The 22,458-nt window shown below is 42.8% G+C and overlaps 1 protein-coding gene and 1 long non-coding RNA gene across 4 annotated transcripts in view; one reads left to right on the forward strand and one right to left on the reverse strand.

The window, feature by feature from the left end:
- The window catches only part of LOC112668747 (uncharacterized), a 64,775-nt gene that overhangs the window by 21,129 nt on the left and 21,188 nt on the right, over positions 1-22,458 (forward strand). Inside the window, exon 2 of the long non-coding RNA XR_003141846.3 lies at positions 7,203-7,313. This is a non-coding gene — a long non-coding RNA (uncharacterized LOC112668747). The remainder of the gene's footprint in view (positions 1-7,202; positions 7,314-22,458) is intronic.
- Positions 18,339-22,458, reverse strand: part of SCN11A (sodium voltage-gated channel alpha subunit 11) — a 92,149-nt gene continuing 88,029 nt past the window's right edge. For all 3 annotated transcript variants that reach the window (XM_049099908.1, XM_025461256.3, XM_049099907.1), the window contains one exon: positions 18,339-19,999. In XM_049099908.1, the coding sequence (XP_048955865.1) occupies positions 18,969-19,999 (1,031 nt within the window). In that variant the 3' untranslated portion in view covers positions 18,339-18,968. The remainder of the gene's footprint in view (positions 20,000-22,458) is intronic.

A 22,458-nucleotide genomic window follows, 5' to 3' on the forward strand; every position in this document is an offset into this window, starting at 1 on the left:
GAGGCAGCTCTCAGAGAAGAGGGGAAGAAAGGCTCACTTAGTCCAGCTGTTTCTCTGGAAAGATGGGTTAGCCAGACAGACCTCGGAGAGTCAGATGTCAGAGGCAGCCGCTGCAGTCACTCCCTTGCAAAGCACCTGACTCCCTTACTGGGGTAAGTGTCAGTTTGCCACAATTACTTAGGTAGCGCCCCCCCCCATCCTGCTCCTCCAGGCTCAGCACCAGGGGGCCTACTCCTGTTCTCCAGGGAAGCAACAAGTGGGGCTGGCAGGCAGACTCCTCAGCCAGAGAGGAGTAGAAAAGAATATTCAAATAGAGCCAGGCTCTGCAGAGTCACTCCAGGTGATAGGCAGCATGCCCAATCTCCTCACCTACAAGCCTCAATGAGCTCTGACAGCAGCCCTGAGAGCCTAGAGGTCTTATCTTTCTCGTTTTAATGCCAAGGAATCTGAGTTAAGAGCAAATTTTTCCAAATCACAAAGAGAGAATTCAGGTGGGAAGCTGAGGCAGCCAGTTCATCTCTGCACTGTCCGGCGCACTGGAGATACTAATTTAGAACTCACTTTTCAGAGTCCCTGGGGATCCTTGGCTACAGAATTCTGGGAATTCTGGGAGTCTAGGAGACTTGGGGGACCAAGCGTGGGGATACAGGCTCACCCACAGGGTCATTTCTTTGGCAGCATCCAAATGATTTCCTAACAATCAAAGGCATGCCACCATTCTCTTCAAGGAATGAGATTGGGGATTCCTTGGGGGGAAATTGGACTACTCTTTTGCCACCTTTGTACCCCCATTCTGACTCTTCAAAATCTAGCAAATATATATGCAATAAATATTTATTATATAGTAATAATAATACAAATTGAGTTGTATTAGGACACCTGGGTGGCTCAGTAGTTGAGCATCTCCCTTTGGCTCAGGTTGTGATCCCAGGATCCCCCACAGTGAGGCTGCTTCTCCTTCTGCCTATGTCTCTGTCTCTCTGTGTCTCTCATGAATAAATAAATAAATAAATAAAATCTTAGAACAACAACATCCACAACAAATTGAGCTATATCTCATCTAAGGATCACAATTATCTCATGAAGTAGGTATTGTCATTATCAGATCCATTCTTTAGATGATTCAAGCCTCAGAGAGACTATGGAGTGGATCCAAGGTAACCCAGCTATTTGGTACATGGATGTGAGGCCCAAGGGGCCTCCACTGTCTGCCATGTTTTGGCTCCAGAGAAAACAGAGTCATTGTAATGTGGATGGTGTAGGGTTGGGGGCAGACTGCACCCTCTCTAGCTCACTCCACCCAAATTTATCTGTTTCTGGTCATTTTATTTTTTAGGTTTTTGTTTTAATTCCAGTTAGTTAACAGTGTTATATTAGTTTCAGGTGTACAATATAGTGATTCAACACTTCTGTATAGCACTTGGTGCTCTTCACAAGTGCAGTCTTTCATCTCCATCTCCTTTTTCACCAATCTCCCACCTACCTCCCCTCTGGTAACCAGCAGTTTGTTTTCTATAGTTAAGAGTCTGTTTCTTGGTTTGTTTCTCTTTAACTTTTCCTTTGCTTGTTTTTTGTTTCTTAAATTTCATATGAATGAAATCATATGGTATTTGCCTTCCTCTGACTGGAATTTCACTTAGCATTATAATCTCTAGCTCCTACCATCTTATTGCAAATGGCAAGATTTCATTCTTTCTTATGGCTAATATTATATATATATATATATATATATTCCATGTATATGGCTAATATCTATATATATATTCCATAGATGTGTGGTGGTATATATATATATCATATCATATCTTCATCATCCATTCATCTATAGATGGACACTTGGGCTGCTTCCATATCTTGGCTACTGTAAATAATGCTGCTATAAACAGAGGGGTGTGTGTATATCCCTTTGAATTAGTGTTCTTGTATTCTTTGGGTAACTACCTTGTAGTGCACTTGCTGGATCATCAGATAGTTCTATTTTTAACTTTTTGAAGAAGCTCTCTATTGTTTTCCACAGTGACTGCACCAGTATGCATTCCCACTAACAGTGCACAAGGGTTCCTCTTTCTCTACATCTTTGCCAACATTTGTTCTTTCTTATGATGCTGACTTTAGCCATTCTGACAGGTGTGAAGTGACATCTCATTGTAGTTTTGATTTGCATCTCCCAGATAATGAGTGATGTTGAACATCTTTTCATGTGTGTGTTGACCATCTGGATATCTTCTTTGAAAAAAATGTCTATTCATGTCTTCTGACCATTTTTTTATTGGATTGTTTTTTGGGTATTGAGTTTTGTAAGCTCTTTGTATATTTTAGGTACCAATCCTTTGTCAATCCTTTGTCAGATATGTCATTTGTAAATATCTTTTCCCATTCTGTAGGCTGCCTTTTGTTGATTATTTTCTTTGCTGTGCAGAAGCTTTTTATTTTGATGCAGTCCCAATAGTTTATTTTTGCTTTTGTTTCCCTTGCCTCAGGATATGGTCATGTTAAACCCAATTTAAACTCCATTATTTTGTTCTGGGAATGGAATACATAAGAAATGTTTTATTACCTTCAAAGTTGATGACAGAACTATTATATCAGTTAGGAAATCCCCACGATTGCTTGAACAGAGATTCACTAAAGAGTGGCCTGAAGAATATGTGGATCTTTTCCTCTAACATATTGTGATGTGGAGAAGTAGGTGTTTCTGAACCAGTATAGCAGATGCAGGAGTCCATTGATTCTCACACTTTTTGCATCTTTCTGCTCTTCCATCCTTAGGGGATAGGTTTCATTCTTTAGCATTGCCTCAAGGTCACAAGATGGCTATTAGAACCACACCATCACATCTGTATTCCAGGCAGGAAGAAGGAGGAGGTCGAAAAGGATAAAAAAAGTATTTATCAACTGAATTCGCCCCATTTTAAAGGAGTTTTTCTAAGCCTCTTCCAGTAATGGTCACTTATACCTCATTGGCCAGAACTTAGGGTGAGTCTACCCTTAGCTTCAATGAAGATTGCAACAATATTTTTTTAAGGTGGGAACTTTGGTGCCTCTAATAAAATTTGATTTCTCTTACTAAGAAAAGAGGAGAGTGGATATTCGGTGAGCCCCTTAGACCCTCTGCTATAACTTTAATTTGCTTTGGCCTGACTCAGGTCATTATAGTCAAGGACAGCCCTGAGGGAAAAAAAGAGCACTTTTTAATAGAGACTAAGCTATAAGTGGCTTGACTATCAGAAACTTTGATGTGAGCCTGGCCGGCTCTAAACTCTTTCTAGCAGCCTCCTCAATAGCACAAACTGTCTCTGGGCTGGCCTCAGGTAGGAAAGCATCTATCTATGGAAAATAAATATGTTTGGTTTAACTATGTCCTGCAGCTGCTATGAGCCTCAGGGGAGCTAATGCACATAACAGCACCTCATAAAATATGAAGTACTAGCACTGTCCAGGACTGCACTACTAAATGAGGTCCTAGAACCAACAGCATTGACACCAACCTGGGAGCTTGCCAGAAATGAAAATTCTCAGCCCCACCCCAGCCCTAATGAGCCAGAATCTGCATTTTAACAAGGTCCCAAGTGATCCAGGTGCATATTAAGCTTAAGATGCACTTCTCTGAAGAGTTGAGGGCCTGTCTCATAGGGAGGTCAGGTGACAGAAGACAAGTCAGCTCACCCAGGACACTTCCTCAAACCTGATTAAGTATCTTGTGAGAGTCACTCTCCCCATCTGGGCTCAGTCTTCCTGCCTGTTACAGCAAAGGTATGCACCAGCCTCTTGCTCCCTGAAGTGTGATCTTGGACCAACAGCATCACCAATCACTGTTAAGAATGCAGAATCTCTGGCCCCACTCCAGAGTGATAGAATCAGTAGCCTGCATTTTGGCAACCTCTCTAGGTATGGCATCTGTTGATTCAAGTTCAAGAAACCCTGCTGTAGATGCCTATGTGCCTTAGTGTGAGAGAAATCCAAATAGGGTAGGCAAGTGGTCCCAGGGTTCTGGACTGATGTGGCTGATGAGAGTCCACCATATTCCTACAGTTCAGCCGATTGGGCTGAGTACAGATAAACTCCCTCTGAAAGCTCAGTGATTGGTAGACCACAGGGTCAGGGAGTGTAGTGGGCCCTACCACTGGTACTGTAGAGAGATGCCTGGGATAGGTCTGGGGGCAGGATCAGCTGGGGGTTCCTCATCTGGCACTTCTCCTCCAGAGCTGGAAGGGTACCTGGAGATTAAGACAGGAGCTGCAGGTAGGGCTCTGGAAATGGCTCTGAACCATGCCTCCCTCATCCCCTTTCTCTCTCCAAGGAAGGTGGGCACATCTGAGATGCATGAGTGAGCCGTGTGTGCACCATTGAGTCAATGCCACCGGCTTTCAGCAGCAGAAGTGGAGCCTACCTTGCCAGTCTTCTTGCCACTGAACACTGGGTTATTCAAAAGAATCCTTTAAGACTGCTTGATGTTTTGGACTAAATAAAGCTGTGCTCCCACTCCAATTGAGCTTATAATGGAGTCTAATTTTATAAAGAAGCCGATTAATGGCTTTGTAAATATAAAAGAAAGGATCCCTGCTTTTTTTCTTGACCAGAAAGCCCCAGAAGTTAGTCCTGTAAAAATGTCAAATCTTGCTTTAAAGAATGGCAGGACTTGTCTAAGGAGAATAACAGGAAATGACTCACAGAGGGCACCCCGAGGCAGCTCCACTCAACAAAGGGGCCCCCTGCGCAGTAATGTGAGGCTGCTGGCAGCTGCAGGAGGAAGGTGCCCCTCCCGCCCACGGGTGTGTGTGTGTGTGTGTGTGTGTGTGCGCCCGCGCGCGTCCATGCCCATGCTGTCTCTTCTTTTTTTTTTTATATAAATTTATTTTTTATTGGCGTTCAATTTACCAACATACAGAATAACACCCAGTGCTCATCCCGTCAAGTGCCCCCCTCAGTGCCCGTCACCCACTCACCCCCATCCCCCGCCCTCCTCCCCTAGTTCCTTTCCCAGAGTTAGGAGTCTCTCATGTTCTGTCTCCCTTTCTGATATTTCCTACCCATTTCTTCTCCTTTCCCCTTTATTCCCTTTCACTATTATTTATATTCCCCAAATGAATGAGAACATACACTGTTTGTCCTTCTCCGATTGACTTACTTCACTCAGCATAATACCCTCCAGTTCCATCCACGTTGAAGCAAATGGTGGGTATTTGTCGTTTCTAATGGCTGAGGAATATTCCATTGTATACATAGACCACAGCTTCTTGATCCATTCATCTTTCGATGGACACCGAGGCTCCTTCCACAGGTTGGCTATTGTGGACATTGCTGCTATAAACATCGGGGTGCAGGTGTCCCGACGTTTCACTGCATCTGAATCTTTGGGGTAAATCCCCAGCAGTGCAATTGCTGGGTCGTAGGGTATCTCTATTTTTAACTCTTTGAGGAACCTCCACACAGTTTTCCAGAGTGGCTGCACCAGTTCACATTCCCACCAACAGTGCAAGAGGGTTCCCTTTTCTCCGCATCCTCTCCAACATTTGTGGTTTCCTGCCTTGTTAATTTTCCCCATTCTCACTGGTGTGAGGTGGGATCTCATTGTGGTTTTGATTTGTATTTCCCTGATGGCAAGTGATGCGGAGCATTTTCTCATGTGCGTGTTGGCCATGTCTGTGTCTTCCTCTGTGAGATTTCTGTTCATGTCTTTTGCCCATTTCATGATTGGATTGTTTGTTTGCTTCTTTGCTGTTGAGTTTAGTAAGTTCTTTATAGATCTTGGAAACTAGCCCTTTATCTGATATGTCATTTGCAAATATCTTCTCCCATTCTGTAGGTTGTCTTTGAGTTTTGTTGATGGTATCTTTTGCTATCGTGCTGTCTTTTCTAGGCTGGGACTGTCTGTGGGGCCTGGGAACTGCTGACATGCTAGCCCCACAGAGACAGAGCAGCATGTGAGGCTGAGAGCCAACACAACCAGCATTTGTTGCTTTAAGAAAACTCACCTAAAAATAATGTTAAACTCACCTCACCAGCCCACAGACTCTTACCTGTAGTAGACTCTCTTTGGCTCTCACCTTGATCCTATTTGATAAGCAAGTGGAGACAGGGAGATGCCTCTCCTGGTTTCCTGTGGACTAACTCAGGCCTAAACCTTCTATTCTGTCGTCTGCCTCTGTACCATGTGCCCCCCTTCCATTGCTTCTTCTTGTACTATTCCTTCCTCAGTGCCTAGGCTTGCCCTGTCCAAGGCCCTCCCTGAGGACAGGATCACTGGGCCTCCCCCAGACTCCTAGATCTCAGGTGATGGATGGAGAGGAAGGCATTCAGATGGAACACACTGGTACAACCACAGTATTGTTAAGATATTGAATTTTTTCCATGACAGTTGTTAAGGAGCTACTGCCTTGAGGTCCTGTATTAGTCAAAAAGTAGAATCTACATCAGATCGTTCAGGAAATGTTAATGGAGTGACTATTTACAGAAGTCTGGATGTAGTTATATTAGTTATCTACTGCTGTGTAACAAATTACCCCAACATTTTGCAGCTTAAGCCAATCCACATTTATGATCTCACAGGGTTTCTGAAGGATGAGAACCTGGGAGTGGCTTAGCTGGGTGGTTCTGGCTCAGGGCATCTCACGAGGCAGCAGCCAAGCTGTTCACAAGGCCTGCAAGCATCTCAACATTGCCTGGGGCTGCAGGGTCCATGGCTGGGCTCACTAAGGGGATTGTCTGTCAGCAAGCCACAGTTCCTTGCTGGCTATTAGACCATGTGGCCACTCCCTAGGGTTGCTGACCTGGTGGACTGCCCCTACCGCCAGAATAAGCAACCAAGAGAGTGAAAGCTAGAGGACACCCTAGACAAAAGTCTGCAATCTTCTATAGCCTATTCCCACAAGTGGCATACCATCCCTTCTGCTTATTCCATTGCCCATACAGCTCAAACCTGGCACAGTGTGGGTGGGGACCACTCAAGGCAAAGAATACTAGAAGTCATAGATCAGTGGGACCACCATGGAGGCTGGCTCCCATGGGCATTAAGGATATTGAAGCATTCAGAGCCCAGCAATGGCAGGATGCTTTTTCTATCCCTAGACCTGAAGGGGTAAGAGGGAGCTAGACCTGTGGATGAGGAGCACGTAGCAGGACACAGCCACTGCTGGAACACAGCCTGGAGCAAGCAGGAAACAGGGGAGATATCCTGACTGCTTCCTATTCCTTCCCCTCAGTCTCCTGCTACTGCCTCCCATGAAGTGAACCCAACTGGAAATCAGGCAGCAAGTGAGTCCAACTGATGCAGCCTGAAAGGATCAAGGAAGCATGACAGAGAATGATCTCAGGTGAGGATGTGGATAAATCAATTCTAACCAGCACCCCCAAATGTTCTCTGGCCACCCCAGCTGCCCTGGCTTTTTCCCTGTGACCCTCAATCCCAATTATGTCCTGTGATCCAACAGTTCAAGGGCTACACTGGCCATACCTCTAATCCTCACACTTACTACTTCTACACTGGCCACTCTCAAGGACCCTCCACTACTTAGTGACACCCATTCTGTTTGGTCGGTGCCCAAGTCTTATCATTCTAAATATTTTGAATACCACCTCTGGTCAGAACAGGCAACAAAGGAAATAATTTGAACCAAAGCAGAGAATGATGGACAAGGAGGGTTAAATGAGAGAGTTCTGTCTAGGAAAGGACATTGTCCCACATTTCTGAAGCAGCCTGAACCCAGAGCAGAATTGGGCTCTTGGGTGCTCCCTGGCTCAAAAGAGCTGCCTTTTAGAACACGGAATGAATCTCTCAGGGCCACCAGCATTTTACCTGTGGTTTGTCATGCAGTGGGAGGCCCCAGTGGTAGGATGGGAGAGCAGACAAAGCCTTTTCTAGACAGAGTCTCCTCCACATTGCGTCCGAGCTGTTCCCTGTGTAATGATGGCATATGCAGAATTTAAGGATAGGAATCTTCTAAGGTATCTTGGAGTAAAGTCAGGCAGAGAAGTTTCCTGAAGTGGAACTCAGAGCTGCTTTGGAAGGGAATAAGAAGGGGAGAGCATTCTAGTGGAGGGGATTAAGGGGAAGTGGATGTGGAGGCAGGAACCACCAGTATCATTCAAAGACCAGCTGAGGGATGGCAGGGCACAAACAGGAAGTAATGAGTGGGCAGATTAGAGGTAAATTTATCATCATGGCCTGCGTAAGAAGACCCAGACCCTGGAGCCGGCCTGAGACATGTAGCCCATGACTGAAGCCAGCTGTGGCACATCTGGGGCCAGCTGATGAGATGTTTGGAATGGCACAGGGAGTTGAATGCCATACAGAAAAGGTGGCCAGGCCACTGTAACCTGGACTGTGCTTTGCATAAATCTCTGCATGTTAATTATAATATATTTACCCTCTAAAAGAACAGAAACCCATCCAGAATCTCTTCCTCTTTTCCAACACTTCTGTTTTTTGGCATTTCTGCTGCTGGCTATTTCCTTCCAGATCTCTAACCTGATGTGTCCTCCTGTTCTTGCTCTGCTCATCCAGTGATGGATGACTGTGATGGGGGACTGTGAGAATGACCAGGTGAGCACACACCTCAGAGAACAACCGAGGCAGTCCTTCCTTTTAACTCATGTCAAATTAAGCCAACGGAGGGGATGGGCCTTGCTCAAGGTCACATAGCAAGTTGGTGGCAAAGCAGAGGTCAGGACCCTGCTGCATTGTGAGGAAGGGCAGGGAGGTTTTCTCAGCATTGTGTAGATGGAGCGGGAAGGCAGCTGCAGGCCCCAGCGGCTCTGAGAAAATGCTGCTGTGGGGCTCATCAGAGCATTCTTAAGTGTAATTGACTTTTAGGCATTAAATTTTTACCAGAATGAGCTCACAAGGTCTGTAGGGAGAAGGAAAGTGCCTGGCATTTCCTGCCTCTTGGGGCAGTGTCTGGGGAGCAGAAAGCTCATCCTCAGAATGAGCTCCATCCTGCAGTATGGAGCCCTCCCCTGAGAGGGAGAAGAGTGAGGCCCTAGGAGAGAATGCAGACCAGGATACAGAGTTCAGTGGCCAACCGGTTCTCATTAACTCTAGGGGAGGAAGAGAGGATGAGAGCTAAGTACCCACCCAACAGCCCTCAAGCAGACATGCGTATGCAAAGGGTGCCTACTACAGAAGTCTCGGAGAAAAGACAAGTAACTCAGTACTGCTCATAGGGAGCATCCCACTCTCCCCTGACCATGCTCACCCACCATTTTCATCCCTAAACCTGTCCCACCATCAATCATGGACCTTAGGTTGGATCACTACCAATCTCAGGGCCACAGTTTTCTTATCCATACACAGTATGGTCAAGATGATATCTGGAAGTTTTTTGAGCATTGTCATTTCTTAATGAGGGAGTTAAGGTTTCCACATATTGATGCAGCCACTCCTTCCCCCCGCCAGGCAGGGTGTCACCTTTGATGTGCAGGTGCCAAGGCTTAACAGCCATCCCTGGAACAGCAGCAGCCACTCCCTTTAGGCTTTAGTGCTAAAATAAAGATCCAGAGGCTTATGGAGATTTATTTCCATTTAGATCTGAAAAATTCAAGAGCTGTGTGTTTTTTTTTTAAAGCAGACTTATTGACGTGTAATTGACATACCATGAATTGCACATTTTTAAAGTGTACAAGTTGATAAACTTTGATATGTATTATTTGCTTATAAAACCAACACCACAATCAAGATTGTGAACATATCTATTATTCCCAAAAGTTTCCTCATGCACCTTTGTCCACCCTTTTACCAACCCTTCCTTCCCCTATCCCCAGGTCACCAGTGATTTACTTTCTGTCACCATCGTTCTGTTTACATTTCTTAGAGTTTCATATAAATGGAAACATACAGTGCCTATCTGTTTTTATCCAGTTTATTTCACTTAGAATAATTCTTTCAGGCAAGCATCATTTATGTCCTCACTTGTATAAATAGTTCACTCCTTTGTACCAGGTAATGTAGCCTTGGATGGCTATGCCATGATTTATTTATCCATTCACCTGTTAATGGACTTGTTTGCAGTTGTTTGGGGCTATTAAGAATAAAGCAACTATTAATATATGTAAGCAAATCTTTGTATGGATATATGCCTTAATTTCTATTGGGTAAATTTCCAAGACTGGAATACCTGGTTGTGTTATAGGCTAATGTTTAACTTCCTGAGAAATAACCAAGCTATTTTCCAAAGTGTGTGCACTACTTTCCACTCCTACCAGCAATGTATGACAGTTCCAGTTGCTCTACATCCTCACCAAAACTTGGTGCAGACTTTTCCCCTTCTTTTCTCTCTCTTTTTTTTCACCATTTCAATAAATGTGAGGTGGTGTCTCACTGAGATTTTATTTTTTTAACTTTATTTATTCATGAGAGACAGAGAGAGAGAGGAGAGAGAGAGAGAGACTGAGAGGCAGAGACACAGGCAGAGGGAGAAGCAGGCTCCACGCAGGAAGTCCACGCAGGACTCGATCCCGGGACTCCAGGATCACACCCTGGTGGAAGGCAGGCGCTAAATGGCTGAGCCACCCAGGGATCCCTCACTGAGATTTAAATTTGCATTTGCCTGATGACTGATGATGTTGAGCATCTTTTCATGTACTTTCTTATCAGCTGTCTAAAATAGTTTACCCATTTTTATTAGATTGTTTTTCTTCTTATTGAATTGTAAGAACCCTTTGTATATTCTAGATATAAGTCCTTTATATCTTTGGTATATGTTTTTCAAATGCTTTCTCCAAGGCAATGTCTTTTAAGAACAAATGTCTTTAATTCTGAAGTCCAGGAATACTAAATCCAGCAAAACTATTCTTCAGAAATGAAGGAGAGATAAAGGCATTCCCAAATAAAATACAAATCAAAACCACAATGAGATACCACCATGCGATATCTCACACCAGTGAGAATGGGGAAAATTAACAAGGCAGGAAACAACAAATGTTGGAAAAGATGTGGAGAAAGGGGAACCCTCTTGCACTGTTGGTGGGAATGTGAACTGGTGCAGCCACTCTGGAAAACTGTATGGAGGTTCCTCAAAGAGTTAAAAATAGACCTGCCCTACAACCCAGCAATTGCACTGCTGGGGATTTACCTCAAAGATACAGATGCAGTGAAACATCAGGACACCTGCACCCCAATGTTTATAGCAGCAATGTCCACAATAGCCAAACTGTGGAAGGAGCCTTGGTGTCCATCGAAAGATGAATGGATAAAGAAGCTGTGGTCTGTGTGTACAATGGAATATTACTCACCCATTAGAAACGACAAATACCCACATTTGCTTCACATGGAGGGATCTGGAGGGTATTATGCTGAGTGCAATAAGTCAATTGGAAAAGGACAAACATTATATGGTCTCATTCATTTGGGGAACATAAAAATTAGTGAAAGGGAAAATAGGGAAAGGAGAGAAAATGAGTGAAAATATCAGTGAGGGTGACAAAACATGAGAGACACCCAACTCTGGGAAATGAACAAGGGGTAGTGGAAGAGGAGATGGGAGGGGGTTGGGGTGACTGGGTGATGGGCATTGAGGGGGGCACTTGGCGGGATGAGCACTGGGTGGGCAAATTGAACTCCAATAAAATTTTTTTAAAAAGGCATTCCCAAATAACCAAAAGCTAGAGGAGTTTATCACTAGACCTGCTATAAGAAATGCTAAATGGAGTTCTCAGGTTGAAATGAAAGATGCTAAGGGCTAACAGGGAAACATGAAAATATATAACTCACTGGTAAAGGTAAATATACAGTCAAACTCAAAATACTCTAACACTATAATGGTGGTGTATACATCAATTTTATCTCTGGTATAAAAGTTAAAAGTAAGTAGTATTAAAAATAATGTGGCTACAATAATTTGTTAATGGATGCACGACATTAAAAGATGTAAAGTATGACATCAAGATCATGAAATGTGGAGAGAGGGGAACTAAAGGTATAGAGTTTTTGTACATGATTGAATGTAAGTTTTTTGTTAATTTTAAACAGACTATTATAGCTATAAGACATTTTATGTAAAACTCACGATAATAACCACACACACACACACACACACACACAATATCTCCAGTAGATATACAAAAGATAAAAAGAAAGGAATTAAAGCATACCACTATGAAAAATAAATAATTAAGGAAAAAAACAAGAGAGGAGGAAAGGAACTACAAGCAGGTAGAAAACAATGAACAAAATTGTAATGGTAAGTCCTTACCTATCAATAATTACTTTAAGTGCAAACGGATTAAATTTTCCAAACCAAAGATGTAAGACCCAACACCATAAAACTCTTAGAAGAAAATCTCTCTGACATTGGTCTTGACAATGATTTTTTGGGTATGACACCAAAAGCACAACAAAGCAAAAATAAACAGATGGGACTATATCAAACTAAAAACCTTCTGCACATCAAAGAAAACCATCAACAGAAGGAAAAAGCAACGCACGGAATGGAAGAAAATATATGCATAGCATATATCAGATATGGGGTTACTATCCAAAATATATAATGGACTCATACTACTCAAAGCAATAAATAAATAAATAAATAACCCAATTTAAAAATGCACAAAGGACTGAGTAGATATTTTTCTAAAGAAGATATACGAATAGCCAACAGGTACATTGAAAGGAACTCAATATCACTGATAATCAGGGAACTGCAAATCAAAACTGTAAATATCCCCTCACAACTGTTAGAATGGCTATTATCAAAAAGATAAAACATAACAACTGTCAATAAAGGTGTGGCATTAAGGGAACCCTTATATACTGTTGGTGAGAATTATAAATTGGTATGGCTATTATGGAAAACAATATGGAAGTTCCTCAAAAAATTAAAAATAGAACTAATCATACAATCCAGCAAACTCATTTCTGGAGGAAATGAAATTACTATCTCAAGGAGGTGTCTGTACTTCAATGATCATTGCAGCATTATTCACAATAACCGAGATGTGGAAACAACCTGTGTCCATCAACACATAAACAGGTCTTAAAAATGTGAGTGGAATATCATTTGGAATAGTAGTGGAATATCATGCAGCCATGAAAAAAGAAGTCTTGCCATTTGTGACAACATAGAAGAAACTGGAAGACATTATGCTAACTGTAATGAGCCAGACACATACTGCATGATCACATTTATATATGAAATCTAAAAAAAATGTCGAACTCATAGAACCAGAAAGTAGAAAGGTGATTACCAGGAGGAGTGGGAGTGGGGAGTAAGGGAAACAGATATACTGGTTAAAGGGCACAAACATTCAGTTGTAAGATGAATAAGTTCTGGGAATTGAATGTACAGCAAGGTGATTATAGTTGGGGCACCTGGGTGACTCAGTGGTCGAGCATCTGCCTTTGGCTCGATCCCGGGGTCCTGGGATCGAGTGCCACATTGGGTTCCCCACAAGGATCCTGCTTCTCCCTCTGCCTATGTGTCTGACTCTCTCTCTCTCTGTATCTCATAAATAAATGAATAAAATCTTACTATAGTTAATAATACTATATTGTATACTAGAAATTTGCTAAGAGAGTAGATCTTACATTTTCTCAGCATGCCAAAAAAAAGGAAACGGAGGTGATGGACGTGTGAATTAGCTTGATTGTGGTAATCATTTCACAATGTATACATATATCAAACCATTGTGTTGTACACCTTAAATATATACAATTTTTATACCTCAATAAAGCTGGGAAAAAATAGAGTATGAGCCATCAGTGTGATTTGGATCTGGAAGTGATTTTAAAATATAAGAAAGAGCTTAAAGGAGGTAAAGGCACTTGAAGGTGCAACAGCTCAGCAGACACAGTGATTTTAGTTTGACTGTATGCTCGTTCTGGGTGGCTGGGTTGGGAGGCTGATGGACAGTAAGGAGAACTGAATCGGCATGGCCACCATACCTCTCATACCACTACTATCACATTAGCGCACTTGAAGCCTTCATTAATAACCTTATATAGATCGTCCAAAAAGAGAAGAGAGTCCACTCCTGCCACCTCGGGCACCAGCTGCTAGAAAAGGTAGATTAACCAGAGTTTGCCTGGAGAAGGAGGAAAAGAATGGGAAAAAGATGGAAACTAGGTCAAAAATATTAGAGAATTGGGTACATTGACAGAACTTGAGGATGTAGAATTTGCAGAGGGGGCACAGCATCTCCATCTCCTCATGTACAGGATGCTTCTACAATGTAAGAACTTCAAAACTATGTTTCATCTCCAGAGGAGAGGAGATGGATGGTGAAAGGTTCACAGACTAACGTGAACAGGGAAACTGCATCTTCTCTTTCGATTGCAGCCGCACTGTCCCTTGGTGTCTGGCCAGTGTGGTGCAGTGGTTGGTAGCTTGAGCTCTGCGGCCAGGCTGCTTGGGTTTTGAACTAGTCTCTTACTTCCTCTACATGCCTCAATCTTCTCATCAGAACAATGAAGATTAAAAGTAGTTTATGTCTAATAAAGCTGTGGTGCAGATTAAGCGGGGTATTCTTGGTAAAGTGGCAGCTCAGTCCAGAGTAAGTGCTCAATAAATGTTAGCACCTGTTTTCTCACCGCCTCTATGATTACTCCTTGTGCAGCAACGGACAGGATTGCCCAGCGAATGACCCCGGAGCTTCTCTCTTGGGTTGCCAGGCAACAAGCTATCTGGGACTGGCAGCTCCCCCTCCTTGAGCAGGAAGAGCCATACAGGATTTCAACTTTCCCAAGGGCACTGAGCACTAGTAGCTGACATTCCAAGGCAGCTCCCCAGAACAGCTGGCTTCTGAGCCTGGATTGTTTATAAGGCGAGCTCTCATGCTGGTTCAGTAAAAAGGTACAAGAGTAGGGAGTGGGGGGTCCTTTCCTGGAACACAACCACACTGTGTCCTGGCTCCTTGCTTGCTTTTTGGTGGAAGGGATGAAAAGGTGGAACCATGTAACTCATCTTGTTAGCCGTGAATTTCTCGGGAAGCCTGCTCCATGCCCAAACTGCATGTTGTGATGTTTACCTTCACCTGCCTCTCCACACCCTTCCCTGAATGGTCTCTGCTCCTTATCTTTACTCTCTGAAAGCATGCCCCTAGGACAAGTCTTCTGCCTCCTTCTAGATCTAGGTATGCTCTATTTCCCCAGGATTTCATCTGCTCCTGGGGTTTCAGATGTCATTTCTGTGCTGAGGACCCCTGCTTCTGTCGTATCTTCAAGTTCCTGGCTGGATACTGTCACTTGGAGCTGGCATCTTAAACCTTTAAAATGTTCCAAACTGAATAAATTTTAAAATTTTCCTCTGTAATAGCCATGAAACTAAATAAACCTTTTCTCTCCTATATTCATTAACTTCATAACTTGTACTACCATCTACCTTCTCACCATGACAAAAATCCTAAGGTTCTCTCTAAACCCTTCCGCCATGGCCAGTTAGTTGACACAAGCATCCCTAGGTCTCACTGCATTGCCCTGCCTCTCTCCTCACTCAGTGCCTCTTCCGCTCCAGGACCAGTATTCTGCTCTCTTTCCATTGTATTGCATCCTGCACACTCTGTCTGATTAATTTTTCTCCCCCTTTCAAATACCTTTAATCCCTCCCTATTACCTACATATGTTCTAACTCCTCACTGGCACCTAAGGCTCTCCACAAAACAGCCCATTTCTAAAATTCTGTTGGAGCTGCTCCACTAACTATACTCTTGAGTCCCGATTGGTCAGTTGGATAGCCTGTACTTCCTTACACTTTCTCCACACACTCCTTACACTCTGCTGTCCCCTCCACTTCAAGCACCCTCCTGAACAAGCTCCCCCTGTCATAATCCTGTACATCTATCAATCTCATCTCGGGTGCCCCATTGTCTCTCATGAAGCCTTCCCAGCCTGCCTACAGTCACACTCTCAGAGCAGAGCGGGTGTCCCTGGTTTACCAAACCTGTTATGTTGCATTGTATTATTCTCACATGAATGCTGCCTAATACTTTTCCCAATCAATATATATGCTCTTGAGATTAAGGGCCATTGGTTGTAAGCAGTTTATACAGGGTGGTACGGCACCGGCCCTCAGGAACACGTCTGTTGATTGAATTAAGTAGGGGCTGATTTGCCTAGAAATAAGGCTCAGAAGACAAGACGGCTGACTTCTTGTGCTGGGTAGGGCTGTTTGCCCTGGACATTCAGCGTGACCCCAGGAGGATGGAGTTCAGACTATCATCTCTGTGTTTTAGGGTATCTTAGATCCCCTCAGGGGAGAGGGCTTTCGAGCACCCATCTATGATTTAAATAATTCACCACTCCCTGCCTTGACTTTTCTTCCTTAGCCCTCTGGCTCTTTGAGTGCCAGGCTCACACACAGTTGCTGGGCAGCACCCAGAAAAGAGCATGTTGGGCATTTGCTGCCATCTAGTGAAGCAAATGTGGCTCAGTCTCTTGCTAAAACTAAGCAGATCCTGTGCTGTCCCAGAGAGCTGGCTTTAGGAACCCAGCCTTGGTGAAAAGGGACCATCTGGGGATGGACAGACATATAGGGGAAAGGTAAAGCTTCTGCACAGAACACATCACACCCAGGCCCCTAAACTGTATCTAGGATGGGCAAGACCATATCCTTCTAGAGCCTCCCCTACTTCCAGGCAAAGGGTATCCCTACTGGAATGATGGCCAGCCACCTTGTTCAGAAAACTTGGTAAGCATCGAGTGTTTGTAAAACATCCAGTGTTTGTAATCAGAGGCATCTTTTAGGGAAATCATCAGTCATCCACAGTGCCTCAGGTGGAACTGGCCATGACTTTGGAGCTGGTGATTTCTACAAGGCCCTTGCAGCCCTGCAGGGTAGCCCTTGTGGCCCTGCCTCAAGGTTTCCCGGCTCTGGGAGCATCTACTCCCCTTCCCCAGCATGGTACAGAAGCTCTGGCTTCACTAGATGAGTGACCACACACTCATAGAGTTATGGTCATGAGATTATTCATGATAAATGCTCAACCAGTGCCGAATGCACAGCAACCACTAAGGAAAAATTAGATATTGATAATAATTAGATAATGATAGTATTGCTATTTTACCAATGCTCCAGAGCATAAGGCTGCCTACAAAACCTATAAAATTCAAGCCCTGAACATGAATACACACTGAAAATAATCACTGCTTCATTGCACCAGAGCATCCAGTGATGGCCCCTTTCCCTTGGGCAAGGAGGAACAGATCAGAGGCTCAGACCTCAGACCTTGTGCTACTGATTGGACACATCAGCCCCTCCAGCTTGTCTGTGGGATAGGTTTGTGGAGGGTTTTCCTCCAGACTCAGTTATCATGATGTAGGTTCTCTACCTTCTAGGGCAACTTGTTACCAAGCCTGATGTCTTATTTGGTCTCTGGGCATCTCAAGTTTTTAGGAAGGTTCTGGGCCTTTTGATAGGCCTGAGTTGTTCTCTGGACTGCATTTCACACAGACATTCAAGCGGAACTGACTACAGGGATCATCAAGTTAAGATCGCTGGCTAACCAATATCTTTTCTGGATTCCCTAACTGGGGTCCAGGTGTGGCTTATAAGGTGCTCTCTCAAGCCAAGGTGGCCACTATATATATATATATATATATATATATATATATATATATATATATATATATTATATAATAAAAAATATATTTTAAAGACTTTATTTATTTATTTATTTATTTATTTATTTATTTATTTGAGAGAGAGTGAGTGAGTGACAGTAACAAGCCAGGGAGAGGCAGAGGGAGAGGAGGAAGCAGGCTGTCTGCTGAGCAGGGAGCCCAATGTAGGGCTTGATCCCAGGACCCCAGAATCATGACCTGAGTGGAAGGCAGATGCTTAACTGACTGAGCCACCCAGATGCCCCAGCCACCACAGATATTTAATTTTTTTTATTTTTTTATTTTTTTATTTTTTATGATAGTCACACACAGAGAGAGAGAGAGAGGCAGAGACATAGACAGAGGGAGAAGCAGGCTCCATGCATTGGGAGCCCGACATGGGATTTGATCCCGTGTCTCCAGGATCGCGCCCTGGGCCAAAGGCAGGCACCAAACCGCTGGCCACCCAGGGATCCCCACCACAGATATTTTAAGTGAGTCTTTCTTATTGGCTCCAGCCAGTGGTGTGCTGGAGCCAGGTAGGGCCAGCTCACAAGAGTTGATTGGGCTCTCTTCCCAACTCCACATTCAGGAGTATCAGGTTGGTAGCCTAAACTCAGTCCTGATGGGATTATTCACCACAGAAATCAGTACATGTTACAAATCGGGGTGCTTTTTTTGTTTTTTCCTAAAGATCCAATTGTTATACACTTATCAGCATATGACTGGCTCCCATCTTAATTCCAAGCAAAGCACCACTTTTGAGCGGCTACTTAGCCACCAAATGAGATTTTTTAGTGTACCACCTGAATGAAATGCAAATTGAAAGTCTCATTTATTTATTTTTTTCCAAATGTGCAGAACAGAGATTGTGAAAGACAGGGTGGTAATTGACAAGTCAAGATCATGCTTTTTCATTAGAAATAAACCCCAAATACTAATGTTGGTAAAAAAATATCTGCAATAAGCTATTTATTTATTAGCAGTTTTTGAATTTTTACTCAGCATGCAAAAGAGTTTTATGTGTTTAAGCAACATATTTGCATTGGGGAAAACATGGAACAAAAGTATTGAACAGTGTGCCTAGAAACAATATAGAAAAACATCATCTAAATTTTTAACATGTTTTTGTTTCTTTTTTTTTTTTTTACATGATTTGATTTGTGTTTCAGTCCTAACATCGATGTGTCCTCTACAGCCCTTCTAGTGTTTTCTTTCTTGCTAAAACAGTACCAGTGGTTCATAGTCAGGCAGACTTATCTTCTATCCCTGTAAGAATCATTTGAAATAAACATTGAAATATCACTTCTTTTAGGCAGAAAAATATAATGGCTAGTTCAGGAAGTCAACTGCTTGTTCACAAACTGAGCTATGGACCCCTGGAGCTCAGACATCAGAGGCCAGATTGTGAGGCTCTGAGGTAAAAAGTGGAAGTAGGGTCTCAGTCGTAGTGGACCTTGCCCTCGGCCACCCCAGAGCCAGAAAGGTCTCCATTGCAGAGTGTGTGGAGTGGTGAACCAGGCCTATCTTCCAAGGCATACGTGGACATCTTCACCTTATATTTTCGAAAGGCCTTTTGAATAATAGCAGCACACCTTTCCTCTTCCTTCCTCTTGGTGGTGGTGACTATGGGTTCATATAACTTCTTGGAAGGGTTGGCTTCCATGAACTTCTCCTCCATCATGACCTTCATGTTGTCCAGGCCACTGGAGTCACCGAGTACCCTAGTGGTGAATGCGAAGAGAATATCCAAACAGTGAAGACGATCTCCACTCACCATGGGCAAGTCCATCATGAGAAATTGAAATTTATTTGGCTTTGCCACACGCAAAGGTTCAGGAAGGGCATCAGCAAAGTCAGAAAGGGCAGAATATTTGATGAACTGTGTTGCTTCTGGGTCAAACTTTTCCCAGACTTCATAGAATATCTCAAAGTCATCTTCACCCAAAGGGTCCTCACTTTCTTCTGTGGCTGTGTTGAAGTTCTCTAAAATCACAGCAATGTACATGTTGACAACAATGAGAAAGGAGATGATGATGTAACTGACGAAGTAGGTGATGGCTATGGCAGGGAGGTGGCGGCTGTCTAAATTGGGGTTGCATGAATCCTTTGATTGCAGCATGGGCCTAAGGAGGGCATCCCAGCCTGCTGAGGTGGTGATCTGGAAGAGACAGAGTATGCTGCCAACAAAAGTTTTGAAGTTGAATATGTCATCAATTCCAAACTCCTCATTCACTTTGCAAAAGCAGTTCATACCAAAAATGGCATAAATAAACATAACCAGAAAAAGTAGAAGACCGATGTTGAATAGAGAGGGAAGGGACATCATCAGAGCAAAAAGGAGAGTCCTTATTCCTCGTGCTGCCCGAACAAGTCTCAGGATTCGACCAATGCGAGCCAACCGGACAATCCTGAAGAGTGTTGGAGGGAAAGGAATATGCTCCTGGTTCTCCAAGGCAGAAACCATTGTACCTTAGGAGAAGGAGATAGGGCGATTAATTTCCAGCAGGTACCCTGCTTCCAGAGGCAGCTTGTCACTCCTGCCTTGGAATCTAACTGGACCAACTTTTATCAGTACTTTTTGTAATTCATATACTACATAAACTAAGAACCTCCTTTACCAATATCAGCAAAAATATCTATCTGTACCTTAACCTGGAAAGTAATTTTCAAGCACTGTACAACTTTAATGGGACTTTAGATGAAATAAGACGTCTATAATATTGAAGACACCCAAGGAAAGGGAAGAGAATACAGTTTATGAAAAGCTATTTTATGACTTATACATTTGAAATACATTATGTTGGGTATTGAAAGTCACTCATGGAATAACAAATATAATAGTTTCCCATATTTATTGGATATATAGAACGGAAAACAGATAAATTAAGGATGGAGTCCTACAGATTAGAGTAAGGAGAAATTTCTGATACTGATGGTTGGCTTGAGCCTGAGCTGTCAGTGGAAACTGTAGAACTTCTAACCTCAAAGCACCTTAAAAAGGCAGGTTCTTATTTGTATAGAGAATTTGAACACAGCCTACTATAAGGGACAGCAGGATAGGGCTGGAGGAAGATGGCAGTGTTGTGACTCTGGGTGGAGCTGCCATGGAGCTGTCATATTTGACCATATGCTCATCCCAAGGAAGGACTCTTGAGGTCCACTCAAAAAGCTTAAGGGACTAAATTGGAGATACTTTCTATTGTTGTAGACACTCCCCAAAATAGCATCTTGAGCAGAGGTTTTTGCAAACAGTTGAATATTTGACCTAAATGTTATCCTGTTCTATTATTGGCTGTTCGGCAAGGAAGTGATACAAGATTTGAAACAACTCACATTTTGACCTGAATATTATAGAATGGTTGGAACATGCTTGTCTTGTGTAGACATGACCTTGCTTTTGTTCTGGGGGTTCCTCAAAGAAATTAGGGGTAATGGTCAGCCAAAATTATCTGCTATCCCCTAATGACTAAAGAGAACTTGTTCATAATATATTTTACCAACTGCCCAATTGTGCCAACAAAGCTGAATGCGTATGTTAATTATGCAACCAATGCTAGTGAGATGTGGAATTTATTAAGTTCCAACTTAGTAACAACTAGAGGAGGTCTACCCTTTATGGCCACCTCCTTTACAAATATTTCTTTGACTAATGGAGTTTACAGTAATCTGTCCTTTATCTGAACTCAGTTCTTCTGTATACCATGAGTTTTGGTGTGCAGTTAATTTCTCTATGTTTTTTTTTTTTTTGACCCTTTAAGGTAGTCTTAATACTTAAACTGCATGGCTAACTCCTACAGAGAGATTCACTTCAACTCACACTCATTTTGTATTTCTCTGAAAGCTTAAGAAAGAGCTTGGGAAAGTGTAGGGGTTTAGTGTTGGGTGGCAGATCTACTGGCAAAGCCATATAAAATGCTATCCAACATTGGTGAGTAGAATTTGGCTCAAAGTGTAGATGTTTGCATCCACTGGAGCAAAATGTTATGCAGTGCTCTGCTGTGTAACTGCAATTGCCTAGCAGTTGTTCAAATGACAGAAGTAAGAGATATTTCCACAATCTGCATGATGGCTGGCACTGCCTAGAAGGAGTTCAGTAAGTAGTGGAATAAATGAGCTGCTCTCTGCATTTTGGAGGAAGGGTCTCCTCAAGTTCTCAAAGGGCTGTGTTAGAGTCATTCTACCATCATTTTCTGACCTTATTGTTGCTCTCAGTTTCATCAGGACTTGGGATTGGAATTAAGTGATAAAGATTACTGGTCTATTTCCCTGGAGGCATGTGGGAGGATCTATTGCTAAACTTTATCTACATAAACTTCATGGCTTAGAAACCAGAACAGACTATGAACTGTACCATTTTCTTGTTCTTGGAAATATCTGCATTGCTGCTGTAGTGATAGGAACCAAAATATTTTGATCTCACATATCTGTTTAACACATTCTTTCTGAAATAGTATAAAAGCTTCCACTGTGAAACCAGTTTTCATTGTCTTCCTTGCTTTTTGAACTATGAGAATAGCCCCTGGGTGGTTGCACACAATTATAAAAAGTCAAATTATCAGTGTAGTTAAAAGCAAACTGCAAAAACCCAGAGAGTAAACTCTTATGGGTAGCTATGAAGAATCTAATTTTAAAGTTGATGTGTATGTGTATTATAAAAAGATATATGTCAACAACCCTTTTTTCCTTTATTCTTTTTTCATAAATCTTATAGTTAATCCTGCCTATGTTAAGAAAAATATACTGATTATAGAATAAGACTGGTTGGTGAATGGGATCCAACAGTTGAGACAAGCATAGTTCATGCTGTGGTTTAAGTTAACATGGGATACAGCATAAAGAGAAAGCACTTCTTGTCTTCATGACATATTCTTGGAAGCCCAATCTAGCCTGGGCCATGGAAATCCTGTATAGGAGGTGAGAGAAGGCCT

Source organism: Canis lupus, chromosome 23 (genome assembly GCF_003254725.2).
Source record: "Canis lupus dingo isolate Sandy chromosome 23, ASM325472v2, whole genome shotgun sequence".
In the NCBI taxonomy this organism is placed as follows: Eukaryota; Metazoa; Chordata; class Mammalia; order Carnivora; family Canidae; genus Canis; species Canis lupus.